The sequence below is a fragment of the Drosophila kikkawai genome, chromosome X (assembly GCF_030179895.1).
Source record: "Drosophila kikkawai strain 14028-0561.14 chromosome X, DkikHiC1v2, whole genome shotgun sequence".
In the NCBI taxonomy this organism is placed as follows: domain Eukaryota; kingdom Metazoa; phylum Arthropoda; class Insecta; order Diptera; family Drosophilidae; genus Drosophila; species Drosophila kikkawai.
In genome coordinates, this window is record NC_091733.1 from 27,749,981 (window position 1) to 27,777,227 (window position 27,247).

At 36.4% G+C, this 27,247-nt stretch overlaps 3 protein-coding genes across 6 annotated transcripts in view; 1 reads left to right on the forward strand and 2 right to left on the reverse strand.

The window, feature by feature from the left end:
* vnd (ventral nervous system defective) lies at positions 1 to 23,897 on the forward strand. Of its 2 annotated transcripts, none has more exons than XM_017168718.3 (3): positions 1 to 688; positions 18,100 to 18,815; positions 21,532 to 23,897. In XM_017168718.3, the coding sequence occupies exons 1-3, from the start codon at positions 570 to 572 to the stop codon at positions 22,485 to 22,487; spliced, it is 1,791 nt and encodes a 596-aa protein (XP_017024207.1). In that variant the 5' UTR covers positions 1 to 569; the 3' UTR covers positions 22,488 to 23,897. The 2 variants fall into 2 exon arrangements, with proteins under 2 accessions (XP_017024207.1, XP_017024208.1); XM_017168719.3 differs by lacking the exon at positions 1 to 688 and adding an exon at positions 17,592 to 17,722 and having other exon boundaries at positions 21,532 to 23,896.
* spdi (split discs) overlaps positions 1 to 27,247 on the reverse strand; it is a 132,526-nt gene that overhangs the window by 81,869 nt on the left and 23,410 nt on the right. For 2 of the 3 annotated variants that reach the window (XM_017168762.3, XM_017168760.3), the window contains exon 11: positions 12,552 to 12,675. The gene's annotated coding sequence lies outside the window, so the exon portion shown is untranslated. Of the gene's footprint in view, positions 1 to 12,551; positions 12,676 to 26,115; positions 26,257 to 27,247 lie in introns of those variants that run through there. The other variant, XM_070288219.1, reaches the window with a different exon arrangement.
* Positions 24,974 to 26,099, reverse strand: LOC108076018 (uncharacterized). Its single transcript, XM_017168674.3, has one exon. The coding sequence runs from the start codon at positions 25,928 to 25,930 to the stop codon at positions 25,184 to 25,186; it is 747 nt and encodes a 248-aa protein (XP_017024163.1). The 5' UTR covers positions 25,931 to 26,099; the 3' UTR covers positions 24,974 to 25,183.

Consider the following 27,247-nt stretch of genomic DNA (forward strand, 5'->3'; position numbering starts at 1 on the left):
CTGAGAACTTCCGCGGTGATCGTGATAGAGGGGGACAGACTGATTAGCGTCGAGTGCAAGCAAGATAGAAAGGTTTTTCTTTCTCTTTCTATTTTTTTTTTATACTTTTTTTTAACCGTCGACGACGCTTTTATGGCTTATTGAAATCGACGGTAGGCGGCAGTCAAAAAGCGCGCGCTACGCCTGCCACAACTCCCGAGATTCGAAATTCGAACAAAAAATTCTGATTTTCAAAAAACAGAACGGAATATATATATATATACCCATTGTGATCATATATACGTATATATATCGGAAAATGTGACTTATAATCGCCCATAAATCACATGTACAGCGTGTACATACCAATTAAAAAGTGATCGGAGAGCATTAAAAACCAATTCGAGTGCAAATAATTCCCTCCTTTCGTGGCGAGCTCAACTCAAATATAATAATAATTCATTACAAGTGAACCATCGTGGCGATATATAATATATATATTCGATATTATTATATACCTATTTTTTTGGTGTTGCCATTTCTTTTTCCCCAATTTCCTCGACTTTTCCCGCACGCGAGAGCCTTTAATTATGAGCAATTATAATCCGAATTGCGGTTACTTCGAGGATTGCAGCTATTACACGAACAACGTGTACCAACAGGATTATTGCATGCAGCCGGATTACGAGTACAACAAGCATGTCTACGAGTAAGTACACAGCCCCGAGTCAGGGTCCTTTCCTTGGTTGCAACCGAAAACCGGAGAAGGGCTACCGTAGACGGTAAACCGGGGTTTTGGTGTCCCGGAATCCTTGGTCTCCGGCATCCATCAGAAGACAGAAAATCACAAAAAAAGAAATCATAAACTGCCAGTGCCGTCGGCAAATGAGCCAAGTCACTCAGTTGTCAGTAAAATAATAATTATGTCAAGGGAGGGACACCATCATGGGAGAGGGGGAAAAAAGAAAAGTTAAGAAAAGGATGGGCTTAATTGGTCCATAAAAAAATAGTCCGTAAATAAATAGAGGAACAGAGCAAGAAGTACGTACAAAAGGATACATTTAAAAAAAAATAAAAAATAAAAGTAGATAAAGTTATAAAAGTTTTAAGCACAAATAAAATATACAGAAGCAGGGGTTCCAAGAAAAGGATTTAGAAAATAGACTATTGTTTTTAAAACTAAAAACCAATTCTCTTAACATAAAAAAAAAAATAAAGACTTAAATTTAAATAAAATTAAAAAAAAAATTGTTTATTTATATATGATTTAAAGGATCGAAAATTATTTCTTTACTGAAAAAAAATAAAATAATACCCTTCAAGAAGACCAGAAATATTCGATTTCTTGACATCGATATTTACCGATATTTCAAATGGTAATTTTTTTTGATAAACAATAACTAAATTAAAAAATAAACTCTACGGGGACTTTTCATATTATTTTTTCTTTGGATTATTTATTTTATTTTTTTATTTTTCCCTCATTTTTTTGACATCCATTTAAAAGATAACGCAAAACTTTAGGTAATCTTGTGATTTATGAAAACTCAAGTCCATTGAATTTATTTAATGACGTAGGTAATAAGGCCCATACTTGGTCGTTGGTCAACTATTTTGGTGGAATTTTTATTAGAAGTGGCTTTTCGAAATATGAGATTTAACAGGCATTAGATTTTCCACCCTTCTGCCAGATCACTCGAAGCACATTCGCATTCATTCATGAGCCTGGTGTTATCAGTCAATGGGTCACCTAGCTAGCCATTTATTATTATATTTTCGATTTTTTTTGGGGACCCTCAAGTACATGAATCTGTCCGTTGGCAGTTCACAATCTTTCATTCACAATCGTCCGTCGCTTTTTTTTGGACTTGAATGGCAGCATGAGTCTGCAAATTGGGGTTGGGAGGTGAAAAGTAAGCGTCGGGAAATGGGTTTGCCCGGAGGGAGATGAGATTTGTGAGTTAAATAAGTATTTATTTAATAATGTTTAATAATTATGCAGATTTTTAAAAAATGTTTTAAAAATTTATAAATATTTTAAGGTAGCAAAATAAATGTTTTTAAGATGAATAAATATGTTTAATAATGAATATATACTATAAAAGTAACAAAAAATTTTATAATGAATAAATATTTTGAAAATTAATAAATTTTTTTTTTTTAATAAATAAATATTTTTTAAACGAATAAATATTTTTAAAACGCATAATTATTTTAAAACAAATAATTATTTTTAAAAACGAATAAATATTTAATATAATTTTTTTACTTTCTTACGAACTTAAGTACTCATATTTAATTATTAAATAATTATTATTTAGTGTATTAATTAATTAATAATTAAATATAAGTACTTAGGTTCATGGAGAAGCTAAAAAAAATATTTAACATTTCTTGTTACTTAAACTAAGGCCTTTTTTAACGTTTACTGAAACAAACTGTTGTTAATTTTTTTAGTATATTTTAACCCTTAAAAAATATACTTTGTTTTAAGACAAAATTTATTCAAACAAAAAAAAATTAATATATTTTTTCCAATATATTTTTCTCCTACAAATTTCTTTCCTAATTTTATTTATTATTATTTGTTTTTTATTATTTATAATAATTCATAATTAACCAAAAATCTCTCTTTTTATATATTTTGGTATCTTTAAAATTTCTAGTACTTATTTCTAACCTTTCTCCCATTCATGTCGGTGTGCTGCTGCAGGTGATCTGTGATCCTGCACACACCTTCTTCCCACAAACACACACACCTGCACACACCCCAAGACACCTTGAAGAAGAATAAGTGTCACAATATTTCCAGGAAATCGATGAGGCAATTAAAAACAATTTGATTTAAAATCAGCTAAGAAAACACACCACAAGCAGCAGGCTAAGGATCAGGTCCAAGACCGAGGTCCGTGTCCGTGTCCCAGCTCTGCTCCTTGGGCGTATTAACATTTAATGGCATAACATAATGAAATTGTATTTTGGCTACCGAACCGGATCGAAATGTTTAAGGCTTAGCCCCTGATTTTCGCACACTCCTAAGCCAATGTTACGGCATTGTGAATGGTATGGATCCGGGGGAATGGATCTCCGAGAGAGTGACTGGTGACTGGTGGTAAGCCGAGGCAAAAAGGTGCACGAAATGCAACCAAAAACTATAGTTTTGTTCAGAGATGAGGAGAGAAACCCAAGCCGAATGCCAACAATGAGAATTATTTCCACTTTGTCACCTTTTCGTCGTCCGTCGGCAGCGGCGGGATTTTTGAAAAACCAAAACACATGTTTAGTGAAATCGTTTGGAAAATCACAAAAACACACGCACACACACAGAGAGACACAGAAAAGGTAGACCAGGAGGAGGTTGGTTTCCCTCTCTCTCTCTCTCTCCCACCGACAGGCGACAGGCAAAAATTGGGTTTAATTGGGTTTGTCCATAATCGTTGCATCGAACCCTCGGATAATCTGGGATAATGCTGTTTGCCAAATAAAACCAATTCCATTTATTTGCGCTTTATGTCATGTCCGGGAGGTTCATTGATGGATCGAGGAGATCCTCGCTCCTCGCTCCTCCTCCACCTTCTCATCTCTGTCTCCTCACACTAGTCTCTTGCCTCTTCTCGCCTCATCTTTGTCCCTGTTTTCAATCTTTGAATTTAGGAATTTCCCTTCCAGTTGTTGTCCTGCTCCATATGGCAGGTTGGGTTTTCCTCGCAGCTCGCAGAGGGACGGGGACCTGTGTGTGTTTTTCTGATTTTTCCCTCCGCGGTTATAGGTGTCAAAATTAAAAAATATTACAAAAATATTGTAAAATATATATTTTTGTTGTATTTTCTTAAGTTTATAAAGGTTATAAAAAAATTTTAAAAATATATAAAAATATAAACAAAAATATTAAAAAAAAAAAAAATAGAAAAAAAAATATTTAAAAAAAAATGTAAAAAAAAATATTTATAAAGAAATTAAGTGTAATAAAATAATTCTCTTAAATTTTCAAAGCAATAAGCTTAACAACAAATCATTAGAAATGCCTTAGAATACAAATAAATATTTTATATATTAAGTAATAAGTGCAGTTTCGCAGCTCTATAAAAAACGAAAAAAGGAGGGGAAAATATATATAATAAAAACAAAACTAAACGCTGAAGGACAACGGAACGCGGACACGCTAGGCTACACTTGTCTCCCAAAAAAAAAAAAAAAAAAAAAAATATAAAAAAAAACCAAAGAGCCCTGAAATATGAAGTTCGAAAAAATAATTTCATTTGAACGCAGTCAGTCCCCAAACGCAATCACTCAAGTTGAACGTACTCCAAAAGAGCAGAAAAAAATATAAATAAATAAAAATATAAAGACTGGTAAAAAAGGAAGAAAAAATACGGAAGGGAAAAAAAAGAGGCCATCAAAAAGTCGAAAGCTTCAAATGCCTGGGAATGTGTGCACATGTCCGCGACGGCGACAACGACGACCGATGAGCCAGGAAGTAAACAAAGACCCAGCCGCAGGAAAAAATTCGAAAAAAGTCAGGCTCTCAGTGGGATGAAGCCGAATTATTAAGCTAAATTCTACTTATATAATAAATAATTGATATTGATTAATTACTAATCACTAAGAGATTCATAGAGTTACTATTTAAAGGATTTAAAATCAATAAAATCGTTATAATTATATTATTATTAAATTATATATTTTTATTTTAGTATTATTATTAATAAATTGCATATTATTATTAATGTATAATTATTTTTAAATTATATATTATTTTTATTGTATTATTATTATTATTTTGAATATTAAATAATATATTTTAATTTATAGAAAGAGCCTTCGTTTAGTCGTCTATGCTTTAAGGGGGGATTCCTCAAAATGCGTTCAATTTGCGACCCTCACTTTGCGATAATTTGTGTTTATGTTTCTTGGGCATTTTTTTTTTTTGTATTCTCTATTTTTTTTCGATTTGTATTCCCCAAATATTAATGTCAAGTCCTGGCTCAGTGGCAGGGTTGTCAGGTTGTTAATAAAAACTATTAATGTGATAAAAATTATGATTAAAATACTCTAAAAGGTAATTTAAAAAAAAATAAATAATTAAAAAAAAAAATAATTAAAAAAAAAAATAATTAAAAAAAAATAATTAAAAAAAAAAATAATTAAATAAAAAAATCTCACAAATTAAAGCTAGTTTTGAATTAAATTATTTTGTTTATCAATGGAAACATTATTAAATATAAATAATAAATATATATATAAAATAAAATAAATATATATCTATAATATATATTTAAAAATAAATAAAAATATATAAATATAAATATAAATAAATATATAAATAAATATATATATAAATATAAATAAAAATATATAAATATAAATAAAACCTTAATATAAATAAAACCTTAAACGTTTCCCTTTTTCATGATGCAAATTTCTTAAAATTGAGATTAATTACTAGAAATTTATCTATATTTTTTGTGTGTGTCCAAGCTCGGCAACTCTGATTGTCTTACCCCCTCCTCCCCCTCTATGCCTTGTCTTCTCATTCAGGAAACTGTCACCCGCCAAATAAAAGGAAAGTTTTTCACCTTTTCCTCTTTTTTTTTTCGTTTGGATATCAGACTCGCTTAAACGGCGCTGTCAAAGCGACGGCCACTTGCCAGCTGAATCGGTGGGAGAATCTACAAAATATATATATAGGAATTATATATACATATATATGTTGTATAAAAACTAAGAGGAGGTCCCTGCATGTCAGCCCCATTGTCAGGAAAAAATCTAAAATAAAAAAAAAAAAAAGGAGGGGGAAAAAACAACGACCAGAAATTGATACATTTCACAATTTTGTTGCTGCAACTGCAACTTACGAGCGCGTGACTTTGTGACATTTAATGCCAGTTTGTCAGCCAGGTTTTTGTCAGGCAGAGGATTGCATGCATCCATGGGTATCCTGGGTATCCTTGATACGCGGATGTGAATGCGAATGCGAAAATAACACAATGAAATTTGCATTCGCGACATTTGGGGAGTGACAGACGAGGGAGGGAGGGAGGTAAGGGTTGGATGATGGGCCTATAATGAAGCATGTGATTGCCTGAAGTGTCACAGGGTTCCCCTCAAGTTCTTTTTTGGCACATTTCGAATGCAACACGAGATCTGGCAATAGAAAGATACATGGCAGGGTTGGATACCATAGGTTTGGTTTAGATACTTGGAAAGGCAAGGAAAATGGCTGTAGATACTTTTGTCAGGAGTCTGAAATATTTATAGGATTTTTTAAACCATAAAGATTGTTTTTTATATTACAAATATATTTTTTAAGGGAGTTATATTTTCTAAAAATAATTATGTGTTTGAAATATTAATGAAAATTTACTTGCAAGTATCTGGAAATATAAAGATACTTGGCAGGGTTCGATACAATAGGTTTAGATACTTGGAAATGCAAGGAAAATTGCTGTAGATACTTTTGTTCTGCGTTAAAAAATTTTAAAGGATTTTCGTTCAATTGAAAAACGTTTAAAAAACCATGGAGACTGGTTTTAATATTAGAAATATATATTTTTTTAAAGGTAGTTATATTTTCTAAAATATAGTATATACTTAAAATATTGATAAAAAGATATTTGCAAATATCTGTCAATAAAAAGATACATGTCAAGATCCTTAAAACAGCTGAAGATACATTATCCTTGCCTCTAAAATATTTCTAGAGTTTATATACCCTTTAAAAACTTTCCAAAACCCCTTCAAAAACATGTTTCTAAAGTTATATATTTAAAAAATATATATACTTTAAATAATTATAAAAACCAACTAAAAGTCCCAGTAACCGCCTCCACAGATCGTAGATTCAGAATCTGCACAATGACCACCACAAACTGGGCAAGGTGATGTTCGAAAAAAAGGCCAAAAAATAAATGAAATTAGGAGGCAAGACAATAGCTGCATTGAAACAGCAATTCCGCATGCTGGGCCATTCATGAAAAATATGGCAATTGAAGCCTGGAAATTGCCTTGGCATTTGGAATAAATTGCGAATGTATCTCTACCGGCCCCCCTGCGGTGGCCAAAGGAAGTAGGAAGTGTGCAGAGGAAGTTCAACAACTGACCAAAAAGGACACTGGGACACGGGACACTGGACAGTGCACAGTGGGACACACTGCAGAAAAGGTACTTGGAGGAAAAACCCATTTGTCAAGTTACAGGGCGCTACTCTCAGATCCCTACAGCTGCAGAGGATACAAGATACAAGATACAATGGCGGGATGCTTGCTCTCGCCTCTCATCCTTTTTTATTAGTCAATTGAGCGAGTGAATGATCCCACCTCTGTTTCGCTCTCTCTCTCATAGGGGAAACTTTCGCAGGATACAAAAAGGGATGAATGGCATCGATAGTAGGAAGCAATTTATCTCGATAGCTTGTCAGTATGCGTTTTGCATGTCAAATGTCCTATTTTTTTAAGTCCTTTTAATGATTAGAAAGCTGATTAATTGAACTAAAGGTTCATTAGGGGGTTTGAAAAGGAATTTACTTAAGGAATTTATATAAATAAAGTAAATATCTTTATAAATAATTATACTTGGACTAGGAATCCTGGCAAATATCTTGATAAATAATAATAAATTAATACTAGAAGTGAGAGACATGCAAAAATATCTTAATAAGACTTTACCTTAACCTCTTAACTCAACTTTCTCCTACTTAAACCACCATTTCCCCTACCTAATTAGATCCTTTCTGCTTCCTAAAACCCCCTTCTTAACTACTCCATCTTCAAGAAGGATAACTATTTGTCTTTAAGCTGACTTAAGCCACTGATGGATGGATGGCTCTCTGTCTGATCACAAAATCGACTTGGGATTGACTTTAGCAATGCAAATCTTGTATATATTTAGGGATCTTGCCGCTGCCACCCAAAAAAAAAAAAAAAGGTGGAAAAGAACCCCAGGAGAAGACGTGCACAGGAAAAGGAAACCCAAAACAGATACCAGCTGTATTTGAAGATTCTCTTTGACTTTTGTCCTGTGCCCAAGGCAACGCCTTCTTTTGCTTGTCCAGGACCAGGACATTCCCTTACATAATGAATGTATATATATATATTTTTTTGCAATAAAGCAAACAAATTGCCGCCGGAATCAATAGTAAAAGGGGATAGAGAGGCTACAAGATCACGCCAGACACAACTGACCAAAGGACAAAACCCCTGAAGATCAATTAGATTGGGAACGGGATGGAGGGAGATGGGCAGGGGGAGATGTGCAGGGGAATGTGTAAGGGAAGGGGAATGGGTATTGGGTACTGGTTATGTGTATAGGTACGAGTATGCGCTATGATTCTGCAAATGGAGAGGACAATATCATAGGTGAATGAGGCATTTCCGTCAGGAAAATACTACCAGCTACACTTGAAAAATAATTTAAGGGATTTCCTTAGTTGAAATACCATACATATTTCTGTTTTTTTTACGTTTTTTAAGATTATAATAAGAGAAAAAGTTATGGTAAAATTTAAAAAGGTTTGAATAAGGTTTACCTTTTAATTTTACAAGAAAAATCTGCATTAAATATATTTAAAATATATTTTAAAAAAATAGGCCCTATAAATGTATTATGTATTATCTTAAAAATATCTAAAAACATATACCTATGTGTATGTATACAGAAAATATAAATAAATAAATATATTTATAATTTAGAGTCTAAATTTGAGATATATAAGAACTTGATTTTAAAAATATTTTTCGCATTTGTATTTACAAGATTAAATAATAAAATTAATTTAAATAATTAAAAAATGTCTATATTCATAGATTATTTAATTTAATTTAATGGAAATATTTATTTATTTGTATTTAATTTAATTTAAATATGAAAAAATACCTGTAAAATACTTTAAATCTACCTAAAATCTTCTTAAAATCTTCTTAAAATCTTCTTAAAATCTCCCTAAAATCTCCCTAAAATCTCTTCAAATTAACCCCTTTTCCTTCGAGTGTAGAAAAGTCCCTTGTGGAAACTCTGTTTAAAACACTAAAACAGATTTTTTGTCTTGTACACTTTTTCTTTTTTTGTAAATCACTTCCGCGCATCGAATCGGAGCCCCGAAAATTGTCATGGCCGTCAATTGAGTGTGTGGAGTGGAGTGGGTAGGGAGTAGGGAGCACAGAGCACCAAGCGATGGTTCTTAACAGGAGAGGGTCAAAAGTATTCCCTTTATGCCGGAGAACCGGAAGGTAAATTAAAATGGATGACAATGGGAAGGGACAAGGGAGAGGGGAGAGGCAAACGAGCATTGAGTGAGGGAATGAGTATAAATGAATGAGAGTGAATGAATGGGAATGGGAATGGGAATGGGAATGGTGGCACGCTGATTGAGGCTGCTGCTGCTGCTGCAACATGGCCGCCTAATTGTATCTGAATCCGAGTCGGAATCGGGGAATCCGAATCCAAAAACTCTAAGCAAACACCTTTTTTCTGGCCCAGCACACACCTCGATTTTTTACGCCTGGCGAGGCGTTTAATTGGGGTTGTTATTGTCAACGACAAGGATATATGGAACGGAACGGGGGGGCTTGTAGCGCGGTTTGCCTGCGATTAACAAGGACCAAATTGTATATATATATCTCTGACATTCAACATAGTTTATTGCATTCGTATTTCGAAGGCTATATGTGTGTTTGTCTGTGTATCTGACGGATGCGAATGCATTGTCACACTTCAAATCGCATTGCAGACAGCTGCGTAGGATTCGTGTCTGGATCCTGAGGAGAGTCCTCGATGGCAAACACGAGGGCCATGACATTGCGTCGCTCTATAAAGGCTTTTTCACGAGGTGGTGGAATTTAATGTGTATTTTTTTGAAGGATTTTAATTGGATTTGTGGGTTTAGTTAACAAGGAAATGAGGTTGTTTTAATAACAACTTTTAAAATATTAAAATATTTATTCAAGTTAGTTAGATGCTAGTAACTCAGTGAAGGAGTCATTTCCGACCCTATAAATCATATATATTCTTAATCAGCACTGAAAACCGAATCGATCTAGACATTTTTGGGCGAAAAAAAATTTTGAAAATTTTATTTGGTATTTTTATTGTTAAAATGGTTGACAAAAATATTGACAAAAATTTCGATACCTTAAATTTGAAAATTTGGTAAACAGATTTGTTAAACTAGAAAAAACTAGCATAGAAAAGTTTACCGAAATGAATTTGAAGCTTTTTTAGCTTAGTTATGGTGATTTTAGACTTCAATATATAAAAAAATAAATACCATTTAAATTATCGATAAATATTAATTTAAAGAAATTGAATACTTCTGGTCTTCTTGAAGGGTTTTATATATTTTTTTATATTCTTGATCAGCTTTAAAAACCGCACTGATTAAGACATATTAATAAGAAAAAAAATTTTTGTATGATTTCTTCTAAAAATTTTAAGTTGTTACATTGTAAAAATTGTAAAAATTAAAATTCCCAAATATTTTAAACTGTAAAATGTTGTAAGTAGATTTATGAAACTAGATCAAAAACATTTTATTTATGCCCGTTTTTATTAATTTAATTTTTAAATCACCTAAAGCTATCTCCCACCTTTTCTTAATAATTCCAAAATCATGTTAATCGTGTTTTTCTCTCGTAAAAATAATAATAATAATAATAATCGTAAAACCCCCTTTCTCTCCATCTCATTGAATCCTTGCTCTCATTGCTATGCAAATCCAATATCAATTGAGAACTAAACTCCAACAAATAAAAATAAACTCGTAAAGAGGAGGACGACGAGCCAAAGGACTCGAAGGACTCTCATCGAAAAATGGGAAATACACATAAACACAAACAAAGTAGTTTGAAGTGCGGGACAAAACATAGAAAAACAGCAAAAACAGGCGGCAAAAATAAATAAATAAATGAAAATGAAAACAGAAAAACTGAAAATAATAAAAACACACAAATAAAAGCGAGTTGAAGACAATAAAAACAAACTGGTTTTTTGTGCGAGAGAATTTTCGAATTGAATTGAATTTGTATGTGGAAATGTGTGTGTGCTGGTGTGTGTGTTTGTGAGATACTTAAACTTCCTGCGGAAGCTAAACTACTTTTTACTTTGTTATTGTTGCTGTGTTTATTAAATGCAACATCATCATTAAGCCCATAACAATGGAAAACGCACACAAATACACTCACACTTACACACACACACTAATACAACACCTAAAGCACCAATAGAAAATGGGCGTGCGCAATGCTGGGAAATTTCCCACTGCCCACTTGCTTTAGCAAAAGGACTTTTTTTCGTAGGAAATTTCCCATACAAAAACATGCGCATGTAGCCCTCTCGCTGACTGTGTAGCTCTCTCCCGCTCACACGCAAAGCTGATTGGTCATGAGCGAGCGGCCATGACGCGCCCACTAGCGGCGGCAGCAGAGGTGACGCCGGCAGAGCTGGAACGGCGCGAGCCCCTTGCCTAGATTTACTTCCCTTTTCCCTAACTACTTCCACGGTGCTTTGATTCCACATTCCCCCTTCCACTGGGCTTTACTTTTAGAGTTCTTTTTCTTCCACATTCCCCTTTCCAGTTTTTTTTTTTTTTTACTTCCACATTCCCCTTTCCCTAGTTTTTCTTACACATTTCCTTTTCTTTGTTCTTTATTTCCACATTCCCTCATACCCTTTTCCACATTCCCATTTCCATGTGTGAAGCCTCATGAGCGACAATGGAGTGCCCACTTTCCATGGGGCCTCCGGAAGAAAGGACCTCTGAAAGAGGACCCTCCATGTACTCAATACATGTATACATATACATTTATATATAGAATATATTACCCCCCCCCCACACACACACGCCATGTAAGGAGCCTTTTCAATTGCCCCAACAACTACTACAACGACGCCCCCTTAATGTTCGTGTTGATTATGTACTTTGCTATATTTCATTCGGTTCGCTTCATTTCGGGGTGTGTCCTTAAAAAGGACATGAGTTGACAGACACAGACACGCGCATGTATCGGCATGTGAAGGATCTCTGAGCTAATCATGGGTTAGCTTATGAAATCGAAATTCAAATGGGGATATATATATAGATATATATGTATAGAGTGGGGATACGAAGCGAATCCTTGTATATAAGGACTCTACTTTAGCGGCCAAGTGCTCTCCATAACAGTTGCGTTACACGCAAGTAATATATGAAAAGCATAGCCATAAAATGGATAGGAACGTAGGAACGTGATACGTGATATCATAAAACTGGATAACTTTTGTGATACTTTAAATATACGATATTATATTATATGATATTATATGATATTATACTATATTATACTATATAATATGATATAATATTATATGATACGATATTATAAGATATGATATATTTAAAATGTTATTTTTAAGGTTTGTCTGTCTAATTTTTCATAAGATATATCTTAAAGTTTTGGGTAGGGATGTAAAGATGCTTTTAGCTTCAAGAGTTTTGAGAATTTACCCAAGTCATTTAAGGGTTTTCTTGGCTTTTTCGAATGGTATATATGATATGATGATTTTAAAAAAGTAAAAAAAGTATTATATAAAATCAAACTCACCAGTTATCTTTATCATGTGAATCCTTATTATTTTTAGATAAATCATATAACACTTTTTTAATTCCGGAACTTTGAATTTCACTTTCACTTTTTTGTTATTAACATTTCCATTGAATCCTTAGACCTGAAATACACATTATATTAGTTATACAAAATCTTATAAATTGTAGAGAAAAAATAATAATATGAAATATTTAAAAAAAAATCAATGTTTTTATATATAAAAAAGATTATATGTAAAAACATTGAATAAATAACTTATTTTGGAATATATAGAACTCTTAAAACTAAGAATTCTATAATTTAAAAACTGGCTTATTAAAATAGTATACAAAAGTATATAGATATATATTTTAGTATCATAGTTTTTCTGTATTTATCAGATATAACGATTGAAAACAATTCGTAGTTCAAGCTTTTCAAAATACTTTAAAGGATATTTTTCAAACCCGATAATAAAGTGTAGCTTTCACATAATTTCCTCTCCCTACCTTAAATTGCATAGAAGTCCTTAAAATAAATCTAGATATAGATTATTTTGATAGTTTTCCATTAGGAATATATCCCTTTTATCAATTATTATTATATTATTTAAAATTATTTAGAGTACATTTTAATTTCAAGCTTTATTTTACTTTAAAAAATTCTTCCCAAAGACATAATCCTCACTCTCTTCCTTCCTTTTTAAATTTCCTATAGAAGTCCTTGAAATAAATCTCTCAGAAAAGAGAGGATTACTTGCATATTATTTTGACCAAAATCTTATCTATATTTTTTGGGTTTACTTAAAATTCTATCTCTAATTGCCATCGGCTTTAATCCGTCTTAAATCTTCCTTATCGCCCATTCCCGCTCAATAGGATAATGAGAGGATATATCTTTCGCTCTCACTCCCTCCTCCCTCCACTCTCTCTCTCTCTCTCTCTTAGCCCTCGATGATATCATATCGGAGACATAAACAGGGACAAGAAGACACAAGAAGTTGTGTCGTAGTACAGCTGATAATGATAAATACAATATAATGACGCGGCGGCGCTCGTTGACAGCATCTCAAGTGCGCCAGAGGGAGACGACGACGACGAGTGAGAGAGTGAGAGAGGTTACCAGTGGAAAATGGAATACTATACTGGAGGTACCTAAGGAGCTGTTTCTGCTACTGCTGCTGGAGGCTCTCATCTCTCTCCCTCAAGTGCCACTCGAGAGCGGGTAGAGTAAGAAAAAGAGAGACAGAAAGAGAAAGACAAGAGCTGGGTGTTAGAGGGAGATGCCGGCAGGACACTCGCTTTGACTCCCTCTCGCTCTCTCTCTCTCTCTTTCTCTTGCTCTTGCTCTCGAAAGGTGGTTGAATTGGGCCACTCACATTCGTGGCTATATCCTTGTATCCTTGTTGAAAAGGACATGAGAAGCCACTTAGCTCGCGAGAGTCTCTCCACAGTCGCTTTGCCTGTGTGTGTATGCTATATACACCCAATGGCAGTGGAATATATATACATCTATATGTATATAGCTCGTAGAGACACCCCAAAAAGCGTGCTGACGCTCTGCCGTTGGCCGCCGGGACTCGACTCGAACTCGGACTTGGACTCGTGTCGAGTTCTTGATGCCTCGTTAGTTGTTGATGACACTTCAGTTTGGAATGTTTAGAGTGCGCTCCGAGCTCGATCGCGATACGGACACTAGCCAGGATATACCTTAAAGTCGTTCGTTAACCAGTGCCATCATTTCTATCAAGTGTTATCAAGTGTCCTCCTCACAATATACTATATATTTTTTTGTCGTGTTAAAAAACAAAATAAAATAAAAAAGAAACCCCGGTTATCAAAGTGGCGGAGAAACGCAAAAGTTCTTCAACGCCGTCGCCGCCGCCCGCGCCGCAGCGTCGCAAATCAAACGGTTCCTCACCTGGCGGCGGTTCCCCATTACCAGCGGAGATGACCACCTCGGGTCTGGGCTCGGTGGTAGCCGGCTCCGGAGCGATATCCTTGGAGCGTACGCCCACAAAGCGCAGCGATAGGGAGCGGGAACGGGAAAGGGAACGGGAGCGGGATAATAGCAGTGGCTTGGGCAGCGCTGGAAGCCTGCCAGCATCACCGCAGAGCGGTATCACCGTCAGTCCCGCCTCACCGGCCACACCCTCTACGCCCAAACGGCCCCTAAGGACATCGACGCCCTCCATGGAGCGGGAAAGGAATCGAGATCATGAGAGGATACGAGATCATGAAAGGACTCGAGATCATGAGAGGACACGGGATCACGAGAGGACTCGAGATAATGACAGAGAACGAGAGCGGGAAAGGGAGCGTGAGCGTGAGCGAGAGCGCGAAAGATCCGCCAGGATCTTTAGCACCGCCAGCACCACCGTGCCCACAAATACCAGCTCCAGTGCGAGTGGTTTGGCGCCGGAACAGCTCCGCATTCCGACGGGAGCTGCTGCCTTTAGTGGCTTTCCTGGTCTTCATAGCATGAGCAGCCTGATGGTACCTTCATCGGCAGCTGTAGCTGCCGCCGCTGCTGCCCCCTTCCTGCCCTGGTCACCTATATTGTTGCCGCCTTGGAGCCACGCCCTTTTGCCAGCCGCCTTCTATCCGGCGGCCCTGCGAAATGCTCTGCCAGGGTAAGCAATTGATCAGGATGGAGAATTAAGATATATCTTATGACTTGGATATGATGGGAATTAAGATATATATGGAATGTATCTTATAGATTGGTTATGATGGGGATATATCTAATGGATGGATAAATATTATCAGATTCTGTAATCGAAGGAGTACTTGATTTTTGTACTTTATACCTAGCTTTTTGGGGAGTTTATACGTCCCAGAATTCTGGGTTTATACTTGAAGAATTTCTTTGAGATAAATCTTTTCTGATTCTTTGGGGTTTATATCTTTATCTTTTAGGGGTTTCTTTTGGAAACTCTTGGAGGAAATTAAAATTATATCTTCTTGGAATTTTGGCTATATAATTTAATAATTTCTGATTCTCTGGTTATATATTCCGAACTATCTATATATATAATGGGGGTTTCAATATTTCAGAAATCTGTGTTTATCATAGAATTTATGTTCATTCATGTTTCATCACATAGAATCTAGAATAGAATTTGCAGGAGAGTTCATGTCATATCCTTGAGGTTTATGAAGAAAGTAACTCCTTATACTTATTTTATAATTATAAAATGTTTAACTTTTGATAGAAATCTAACTTTCAACTCATTCATTTAGAGAGGAAACCCTTAATAAAAACCCTTTTCTTTCATATTCAATTTTAAATTAAAATGAAATATTTAAAATATAATCTTCTATTAATAACTGTTCTCTGGTTTTATTCATTATTTAATACTGAAATCAATATTTTTTTTTAAATTCCATAATCAATTATCACTATAATAATTAATACCCCTTAAAAATTACTAAATATCCCCTAAATGTTTCCTCCCGAATTAAATTTAAATCTATTATCTTTGCCTTCTTCTCAAAAAAGAAATCCCCCTAAGCTGTAAGTTGGCCCACGCCTAAGCTCTGACTGAAAATCACACCCTAGCTAGTCCCATTTGCTAATCAAACCCATCCAAACCCGTCCAGCTAATGGACTTGTCCGGCTAATCCCGCGAGCTCCTCGGAGGCCAGTGGACCAAATCCCAATCCCATCCGAGAAGACACGGGACAAATGCAAAATGCAGACACAGGAAAATATTCCGCAGGATTGCAGGACAACAGGACGTAATTCCCCATGCAAGATGGGATGAGCAAGTACTCAAGGTCCTCCAAACGGGGAAAATTTGGAAATCCTGGCTTAGAAATTCCCGTGGTCAGCAGTGGAAAGCCCAAGGCGGCAAGGAACATGTGTGCAACAGAACAGAACAGAACAGAGGTGTGCAGTGGTCTGGCGGCGTCACACTGTCTGGCACAAGGGAATTCCCTTCCACAGGACAACCGGGGAATGCCCGCTCTTCCTCTCCCTCTCTCTCTCTCTTTATCTATTTTTCCTTCTTCTTTTTTTTGGCGTGGGAATTTCGCGCGGTTTGGGAAAACTCAAGATGGAAAAACCGGAAGCAAAGGCAGGCGAACTTGCGCCAACATGTGGCAGGACCTGTTTCGACCTGCCAAAGAAACGAACCCAAACCTGACCTGTGTCCTGTGTCCTGCTGACCCGAGCAGGTAGCAGATCCGTTTTAATTGTTGATGGTATTAGTGGAAAATCAAATCTGGTCTGGCGGCGGCCTAGGTGTCAATAATCCAGCGATTTGGTTGCACTTAATCGAAGTTAAGCCAGAGTCCTGCCCAGGATACTCTGCTTTTCTCTCTCTAGATCTGCATATATGCTTTATATATATATATATTTAAATCTATATTCCCCTTCGCCTCCTGCGGGGGCAAGTGTGAAAGTCAGACTGCTGCAGGTAGCTCAGGTTTGTTCGTGCTGCTGCAGGACTCCTTTGGTCCTTTGTCGCACCTTCCGGCCATTCATAAGATCGACACAGGACCGGATGTAGCTGCAATGAGCATGAAATGCTGGAATTTAACCAGCATTTCCTATCTTTACACCTCAAGATCTATCTTATTCACTTTTTCGTTGTCTTTTATAAGTCGGCAAAGGCCTTTGATTATTCATCATTTGCCATTAATCATTTGTAAATCAAAAAGGTATTGAGAAAATAAAATGGGAATTCATCTTAAAAGGGTGATTTTTAGGGGATTGATTATATAATTTTATATATTAATATTGATATTTATAAGTAAAAATATAAAATGTAAATATTTAAGAAATATAAATATATAAAAAATATAAATAATTAAATATATAAAAAAAATATATAAATATATAAATACATAAAAAATATATATAAATATTTAAAAAATATATATAAAAATATTTTGAGTTAGGGAAAATATTTATACACATATAATATATTAATATATTTTTTAAATATATATTTTTAATTTTTATTTTATATTTTTTTAATATTTATTATTATATATTAGCTAATATTTATACAAGCATATTGCTAAATATTCCTAAATAAACCAAGTAGGTTGGGCACTTAAAGTTTTATTAATATTTCTGTGTAAAATAACATTAATGAAGTTTCAGAACTCAAAGAAAGTAGATTTCTAAATTTATCCTGAAAAAATGCAGTTAGAAAAGCTGAAATTCATGGCAGGACTTGAGTAAGAAAGCTTTTTAGAAACCGCTCTTAGAAAATCGCTAAAAAAAAAAAAATCTATAAAAATCTTTAAATATCTATAAAAATCCTAAAAAAAAAATATTAAAAATCTATAAAAATCCTAAAAAAGCATAAAATACCATAAAAATCCATCAACAAATCTGTGAAAATTCTTTAAAGTGAATAAAATATCATAAAAGTTCATAAAAATCTTTAAAAATTCATAAAAACCTTTACAAAATTATAGAAAACCTTATAAATCAATAAGAAAATCTTTAAAAATCGTTTTAAACTCTTATAAAATCGCATAAAAATCTTGAAAATTCACGAAAAATCCCAGACAACCCCCTAATAATCCGCCTTCTTGTATCCCCTTTGCAGCCTCTTTGATGCCAAGGTGCCCTCCTCGCAGCGTTCCGGCTTCCACATATCGGACATCCTAAACCTGGAGGGTTCCGAACTGAAAAATGCCGCCGCTGCGGCTGCCGCTGCTGCCCAGCAGCAGCAACAGCATGTCAGCGATCTGAGTGAATCCACCAATGGACATGGTCATCATGGTGGACATGGACACGGACACGGTGGACCCTCGTCGGCTCTGTCGCCCACGCCCGCTGCCGCTGGTTCCGGTGGATCCGAAGACCAAAGCAGCGGTGCTGGAGCCGCGAATGGTTCCAGCTCGGCGGGTTCAGATCATCATACCACCGAGCATCATCATCCGCATGGCCAGCAATTACCGCCAGCACATACCCAGCATCCAGCACACCCGCACGCGCATCCACATCTCCATCAGCAGCACTCGCATCCGCACCAACAGGCGATCACTGCCTTGCCGCTGAGTCATCATCACCAGAGTGGTGGTGGAGGAGGAGTAGCAGGAGGAGTCGGAGGAGATAGCCATGCCCAGGCGGCGGCCCATCTGCTGGCCAGTCATAATGCCGCCGCTGCTGCTGCCGTGGCCGCTGGCCAGTACCTGCCCAATTTGCCCAAGAATTTTGCTGGAAGCTTTGGGGACGAAATGTCCTCGTATCATCACATTACCCAGACGATGCTCCAGCATACGGGGAGGAGTGCGTGGATCAAGGAGAATGAGCTATACGGTGAGTGGTCCTTTCTCTTTAAAAATTATATCTAGTAAAGATCCTTGTAAAGTGTGGCTTCATTCAAAAACTAAATCCTGTCCTGGGGTTGAACTCTACGATTAACTGGCCAGGAGGATATTGTTTCGTAATTGCCGCAGTTACTCGGTCAGTCGAGCGATGAGGCAGCTGTGTTTGCTTTCCAGGACGCCTGCCATCATCAGGGTTCAGGTGGTGCTGGTTCAGGGAGTGACTGACAGAGTTCTGATCCTGGCCCACACCCAAAGCAAACCCTCCTACTCCTCCTCCTCCTTCCTACTCCTCTTTCCTTCTCCTCCTTCTCTCTTTCCTCCTCATTTATTGGCAGTTAACTGCGGATCGAAATGAGTCTCTCACTCGATTTTTTTGAAGGGGGGACTTCCCCTTCTATATATAATCTTGACTAATAGTTTGTATGCGCTTCACACTTGAGGATTAGCTGCTGCTGCTCTTGTGTGTCCTTTTTTGCTCATTCGATCGCTCCTTGTTGTTGTTGCGGCCCAAACATTTCTCGTCCTGGAAATTTATGGCACGCACTTCCGCCTCGTCCTTTTTATACCACTCTCTCCTTTCCACTCCTCTGTTTTTTATTATTCCCTTTTTTTTTGTTTAGCTACAAATTATAATTGCTGCCCGCTTGCCGTTTTTTTGAGCGCTCTTTTCGCTTTCTTTTTTTTTTTTTGGGAATTTTCACAGCTGTGAAGGAGTCGAGGAGGCGTCGTTTTGATTATATTAAGTTATTAATTTGTTGAGTTGTCATGGTGAAGGCGAAGGGTATCGGAGTTGGCATCGGATTCGGCCAAAGGCAAGGGGAACCAGGGGGACTAATGGATGAGCATTAGCTGCTCCTATTTTCCGCTTTCTTTTTGTTTAGTCAATGGGCCCAGGACTCGCAAGGGGAGAAACAGGTGTTGCCTAATCGTTCTTGAGAACTCGCTAATGGTTTTTGGGTTCAAAATAAAATTATGTCGAACAGAAAAGTGCTGTATATCGACAAAAACTATATCAAAAGTATTGTAAACTTTGATAAATCAAACTTTTATATATCAAAATTGATCACATTTTAGGTAAAATGACGTAAACTTAAATATATCGATGTTTTAAATATCGAAAAAATATCGAATGATCGTCAACTTTGTTATATCGAATTTTTAATCATAAAAAATTATATCATTAAATTTAAAGTATGGATAATACTAAGGAAAATATCTTTAAATTGTATAAATCGAATCTTTTGCATTTATAATGTAATTATCGAAATAATCGATATTATCGGGAAGATTTTGGTTGTACTTTAGCTTTTTCAATTATATTGGTTTATCAAAACAGAATATCGATTTATCGCAATGCTTAACGATGGATTTATAAAACGACTTTATCGGCAAATATCGATATTTTTTGCTAAATAGGTTTATTGTTATATATTTTAATATATCTTAAAATATTTAAATATATTTTTTTTGTTTTTTTTTAGAAAGATCTTTTTAGGTTTCTATTTAACGTTCTTTATAATTTCTTTTATTTTTAAGTTCTTCAAATGTTTATTTCAAATTGTTAACCCAAGTATTCCTTTGGTTTATGAAACAAAAGCTGCATTATTTTATTATCACCCATTCTAAATGCTTTGTGGTTGCCCCGAGATCCCGCCCTAGAAAGCAGGACATCAGCCCAATGCAGACACGCCCGTCGATAAATCATAGATCAAAAATCACTCTGTATTTCTCTCTATCTCTATCTGTATATCTTCCTCTCCCTCTCTCTCTCTCTCTCTGTTCGCAATGAAAAATCCTTGCAAAGACCGGAAGAGCTCTGCCTCTGCTGCGACTGCCATTGATGCAGTTTTGAGGTTTGGCTTTTGTGTTGCCCTCCATTAGCATCCTGGTTTCTGGTTTAGTACAGGCCCGAAGGTCAGCAGTCATCAGTCAGCAGTCAGCGGGAGATCGCTCACAGAGCATAGAGAGTTCCTGCCAGGTAGACGACAAGGCAATACCTCCCTAATTGAGGTTATTAGGCAGAGCCATGTCCGGATAGGGGTTGTTTATAAATGTATATATATATCTGGTATATATATAGTGTATACATCTGGCAACGACCGCAGCCTCATGTCGGGCCTAATCCAATTGCCTCCCTGATTCCTCCACTTCCCCTTCCCTCTTTTGCAGATCCTGAAATTCTGCTCGATCATTCAGGTGGGGGGAGGGTAGGTTCTATAGTTCCCTATAGTTTTCTATATAGTTTGGGTTGTTCTATAGTTTAGGGGTGTGGCACTGCATTAATTTATGGCCAAAAAGGCATTTCAATTGCTGACAAATTTCCCAGCCAGCTACGAGTCCTTTTGTCTTTTGGTTTTTAAACAAGAATTGATGGCCTTTTAAGGCGCCTAAAAGGTGTGTTTGCTATTTTAGGGAGTCCCCTAAAAGGGATTTATTGTTCACAAAAAAATTGATTTTACAATAATATTAATATTTTTCTACACATTTAAAATATTTTCCTTAGTTTTCCTACATTTCCTACATTCCTTAAATATAAAAAGCATTCTTTTAAGGATTTATTTTTAACAAAAGCAAGAAATTGATTTTATAAAATATTTTAAAAAATTCTAGACATTAAAAATAGTTTCCTACATTTTCCTATATTTATTTTCAACATAAAAACTACTCCCTCTAACTTGAAACCCTTTTCTTATGATCCTTTCCAGGCTCTCAACAACCAGCCAGTCCCGACAGCACCTCGCCAGTGACCTCGGAGGTCTCCTACACCTACATTGGCTCCAATTGCCAGACCTCCCCTGCCCTTTCTGGGGATTACAAAAGCTATAGCCGATCGGCGGACAGTGATGCTTTGTCTGTGGGCGATGCCCTTAATAGCCACACGCTACATGGCGGCTCCTCTGGAGGCAGTGGTGGTGCTGGAGGACCGTCGGCGGCACATGCCCTGCACAACAATAACAACAATACCACAAACAATAACAACAACAACAATAGTTTGAAGCACGAAGGGATCAATGGCGGAGGCGGTGCCAGTAGTGGTCATGACGATAGCTTAAACGAAGATGGCATCGAAGAGGATATCGATGATGTGGACGATGCCGATGGCAGTGGTGGAGGCGGTGGCACTGGTGCCGATGGTCTACCCAACAAGAAGCGAAAGCGTAGAGTGCTCTTCACCAAAGCCCAGACCTATGAGCTGGAACGAAGATTCCGCCAGCAGAGATATCTGAGTGCACCGGAGAGAGAGCATTTGGCCAGTTTGATTCGGCTAACGCCGACGCAGGTGAAGATCTGGTTCCAGAATCATCGCTACAAGACGAAGCGAGCTCAGAACGAGAAGGGTTACGAGGGACATCCCGGCTTGTTGCACGGTCATGCCACACATCCGCATCATCCATCAGCCCTGCCATCACCGCGACGCGTTGCCGTGCCGGTACTGGTGAGGAATGGTAAGCCCTGCTTGGGCGATGGCTCCAAGCTGGGTCCCGACTGTGTCTCGGCCACGGCCACGGCCATGCAGAATGCAGCGGCTGCCCATCATTTGGTGGCTTTGAATGGAGCGGCTGCCTATCAGCATGCAGCGGCAGCTGCCGCAGGATTACATGCCCATGCCCATGCTCATGCCCATGCTCATCCACATGCCCAGCGGGCCTGGTGGCCCTAATATTGTTAGGATGGATGGAGGAGAGAGCTGGGTGGTGGGCAGGAGCTGGGATCTTTAGGGGGCCTGGAGCCACTCGAATAGGTGGATCGCACAGGGATCCCTTGGTGCAATAAAACAAAGAGAGAGAGATATATATATAAATGAGAGAGAAGAGAGAGGAGAGAGAGCATAAAGAGAGCAGAGAGAGCGTGGAGAGAGCTCGGATAGAGCTCAAAGAGAGCGGAGAGAGCGCAAAGAGAGCCAAGAGAGCGCGGAGAGAGCTCGGAGAGAGCTCGGAGAGAGCTCAGAGAGAGCTCAGAGAGAGCTCAGAGAGAGCTCAGAGAGAGCGCAAAGAGAGCGAGGCAAGATATACTGTAAAACAGAGCTGCCCAGGCAGTGCATCCAGGAGCAGCTCTGCCTTAGAAGCCAAAGCCAAAACATGATACATACTATAAATTATAAATTATAAAAAAAAAAAATATATAATAATCATAATAATAATATAAAAAACCCCTAACTATTTTGTAGTTTCATCGATTTCTCCTTGAGTCATTCCTGTACATAGGTTAGCGGGGAAATATCCCACTAAAAATATATATAAACTAGTAATAAAAAAAAGTAAAAAAAAAAAAAAAACCAAACCAACAAACGTAGCTCTAGAGCTATAAAACCCACTTAGTCAGGGGTTAACTCTTCATATATATAGACAGACCTGACAGCTGGCCCTAAGATAATGTTCTTTGGATTACTATTATATTTTGTTTAGTAGCTTTTTAGAGTATATTATCTCAATGTCATTTGTCAAAAACTTAAAGGTCTCTCCTCCCTCCCCTCTAAACCATTTTTCACTGCACTAAAGTTGATAATACTTATAAAATCTAGATCTAGACACCGACTATTTTTGTTTTTTTTTTTTTTTTCTACGCCTAAGTTGATTAAAAATATAAAGGAAAATTTTGTACATATTAAAAAACAAAAAAAAAAAATTAATAATAAAAAAAAAAGAAACCACAAAAAAAAACTTATAAATGGCAATGCAACTAAATCTGTACTATATAAACATAATATATATATATATAAATATATAAAAATCAAGCATAACTAGTGTTCAAATTTTTTAGACAGAATTTAATAAACCCTTTTTTTTTTTTTTGTATGAATAAATATATAATTATAAACACTTAGTCCTAATCGATATTTTTTTTTCGTGTGTGTGCGTGTATAGCAAGTAAAAAAGAAAACTCTTTGAATTTATAGCGAGTAATGAGTTCGTAAATGTTAACAAAAGACAAGGACAGCTAGACAGACGGACGAGTGAAAAGGACAAAAGGACACAGGACAGATCAAATGTATTCGAGACAGAAGCAAAGCGAAACAACAACACAAAACAACTGCAAATACATTTTAGAGATTTAATAAAAACCATTTACAAAAATTAAAAAAAAAAAAATAATAATAATACAAAAAGTCTTTTTATTGCAATTTTTGGTGGAAAGTTATTTTATTTAAATTTTTTAGTAAAAATGGGAGACAGGCAATGATTTCTTAATAATTTGAAGATTAATTTCTTTCTTTAAGTATTAATTTTCCCACAAAATTATTAATAATCATATACATATATAGTATAAAATTTACTACAAATTTTTAAGAATCCCCTTCCTCTACATTTATATTTTTCTCTTTCATTTCAAGAAATTCTTTAGTGATATAGGAACACATAGAAAAACTAATCTAAACTGAAATGAAATAATAGGAAATAATGGCGTATTCAAAGAGTTATTACCCCCATGCACTTTATGGGATCGTAAAAGACACCCTCCTCCATCGCTGCCCCCCCGGAAAGAGCTCTGGTATCGATGGAGCGTATAAACATGTTGGACACACCATAAATATGGTCTTGATTATGGTTGTTAGCTACCGTTCTGCGATTGGCATCGTAATCCGCCAGTTGTTGGGCTCGATTGCGGCACCAAAACAATATTTTGTGGACCCGGCAAACGATTACTATATAATATATATATATACACATAGGTATATAAACGATAAGGCGATACTGCCACCGGCCCAGACCCGGATGGATGGATGGATGGATGGATGGATGAAGCACTCAGTCTGGGGGCTTCGATTTGGAAACGATTAACTGACTATTATTAGGACAGGCGCCAAAAGAAGTACTTGTAGCAATAATATTTGGAAAGTGTTGTTTAAATTTAAATATACATGATTTATAGGATCGGAAATGACTCCTTTTATTACGTAATACCTTCTGACTGGAATTATAATACCCTCAAAGGGGTATTAAAATGTAAATGTTTATTTATAATTTTACATATTAATTTTTGATTAGCTTAAAAACTTGATAACTAAGCCAACAATTATGAATGTAAAAATCTTTGATACAACAAGGCGGAAGAAAAAAGAAAATGTTGACAAATGTTAACAAATGTTGCTCAAAATAAAGCTAAAATTATCGAGAAATCCTCATAACCTCTATGAAAAACCCAATGTTCTTTTATCCAACTTTCAGAAAACAATCTCCGATTTATTTTTATAGCTGCTTTGTGTGGCCACTTGAGTGCACTGACCGTAATGCCTTGAAATCCATCGCAATAAGAAATTTAAAACGTAAATGTAAGATATGTTTGTTGTTTCCCATTAGCACCACAATTTGGCAGAGAGAGAGAGTAACCAATAAAAACTGCTCAAGAGAGATCCTCTTAAACCTTGGTACGGTAGAACCTCCACATCTCGCATATGGATGGCGTCACAGTGCATTTACACTCCACGGGCGGGACATGGGGAACGGGCTCCTGGCGACACTCGGAGTAGCTGGGGTACTTGGTATTTCGCTTTTTACAGCGTCCACCCCTTTTGCCGGGTGTACATTTTGGGGGATCCCGGACATCCACACAGCAGTTGGGCATCTTGAAACGCGGACACAGGCTGGGCTTCATTAGCTTGCAGGATTTTAGTTCAATGTCCTGCTTGCCCAGGACACACAGGTTCTCTGTACAAGCATTCTTCTTGTGAACCTTGCGCGATCGGCGAGGTATCTTGGGCTCCACTGGGACACACTGCACCTTGCACTTGCGCCGCTTGACCACACACTCGTTCCAGGTGCGCGAATACTTGCGCCTGAACATATCCTGGGGCTTGTAGTGGGTAACATCCATGCCCTGGATTTCGGTGGCGCACGGATCATTCAGGCACGCCTTGCGCGAATCAATGAACGAGGGCATATTGAACTCGGGATCCGAGCGGCACTTGAACTCTGTGCGACGCATCGCCTGCCAGCAGGAATCGTACATTTTCGCTGGATCTGGGACCTTCATCTTCTTGAGATCTTTGCGTGCTGGCAAACTGGGATAGGATCCCATGTCCCTTTGGCATAGACGCGTGCGAAAAGGTTTCAGAAGAGCGGAAACGACGGCCGAACCCTTTGACTGCATCATCACTTTAGTCATAATTTTGATAAAGCCAAAAAATTTATAGAGACACTTGTTCCATCAAATTGGATAAAATTTTGAAGTCAAAGTGTTAAAACGATGGAAAAACTTTTTTGAGAAAAAGAAAAGTAACTACCGACTCAGACTGGGTTATATTGATGTGTTTTCCCCATAAATCTGTTGAAAAGACTGAGGCAGTTCCAGTTTTGGGTCAAGCATTTTGACAGTTGGGATTGAAGTAAGTTTCATGGGTGGCTTGTTGGGTTGAATCTTGTTGAAATCTCTCATTTGAAAGCAAAATTGATAGATTTTTGAATGCTTATTTCAAGGGATATAGAATTGTCCTTTCGGGATTATTTTGAAAATAAAAATATTTAATTAAATATTTAATAATATAAATAAAAACAAAAATTAAGTTACTAGTATAACAATTCCTTGTGGAAACAAGTCTAATCTAAGCTAAGCCTTAAATAAAATCTACAAAATATTTCTTATAATTTATCAACTATAATAATACCCTTTAAAAAAACATAAATATATATACAAGCCGACGGTAAATCAATTTCGGCAGATAATACTACCTAGTACATGTACTTGTAGGCCTCCCCAGAGATATCTCGCAAATAAAGAACTCGAAGTCAAGTAGAGGCTCTGGAGTATCTCATAAAATAGCAACGAGTGCTATTCTAATAAACGACAAATTAAATTACTCATCATCCATCCAGGATCCCATTATATTTGTGCGATATTAATAAACATCGAGTGCTAATGGTTCCTATATATGTTCCTATATATATACTTCGTATACAGTATATCAAGTAAGAGTACGAAATCGAAACACTCTTTTTTACACGGGGTGCCATAAACTCAACAACTGCAGCTGAAGTGCCATAAATATTGTCCCTACATACAGTGGCTATATAGTATAGTTTGCCCCTCCGTTTAATTATATACTTTAACGATCGTTCAAGCGAGCGAGCGACTTGTTTATATTTTTTTTAGGTTCCCATTCTCAATGGGGAAAGGTTGGCCTAATCACTATGCTAAATCATGAGGAATGGTCATGATTGCCACTCGAGGAGTGCTGATCAGTGGATGTGGGTTAACCGGGGGTTTAATTGTACCAATTAACCAGGGGATTAAATATTATAGTTATTTTTGAATATGAAGAAATCGGAAATAAAATGAAATTTTTGTATTTAAATTATATAATAAGCTGAGAATAAATTGTATATTGGTATTTACTTTTCTCTAAATATATATTTTTAGTTTTAAATTTTATTTGTTTTAAATTTTATTTGTTTTAAATTTAATTTCTTCTAAATATTTGTTCTT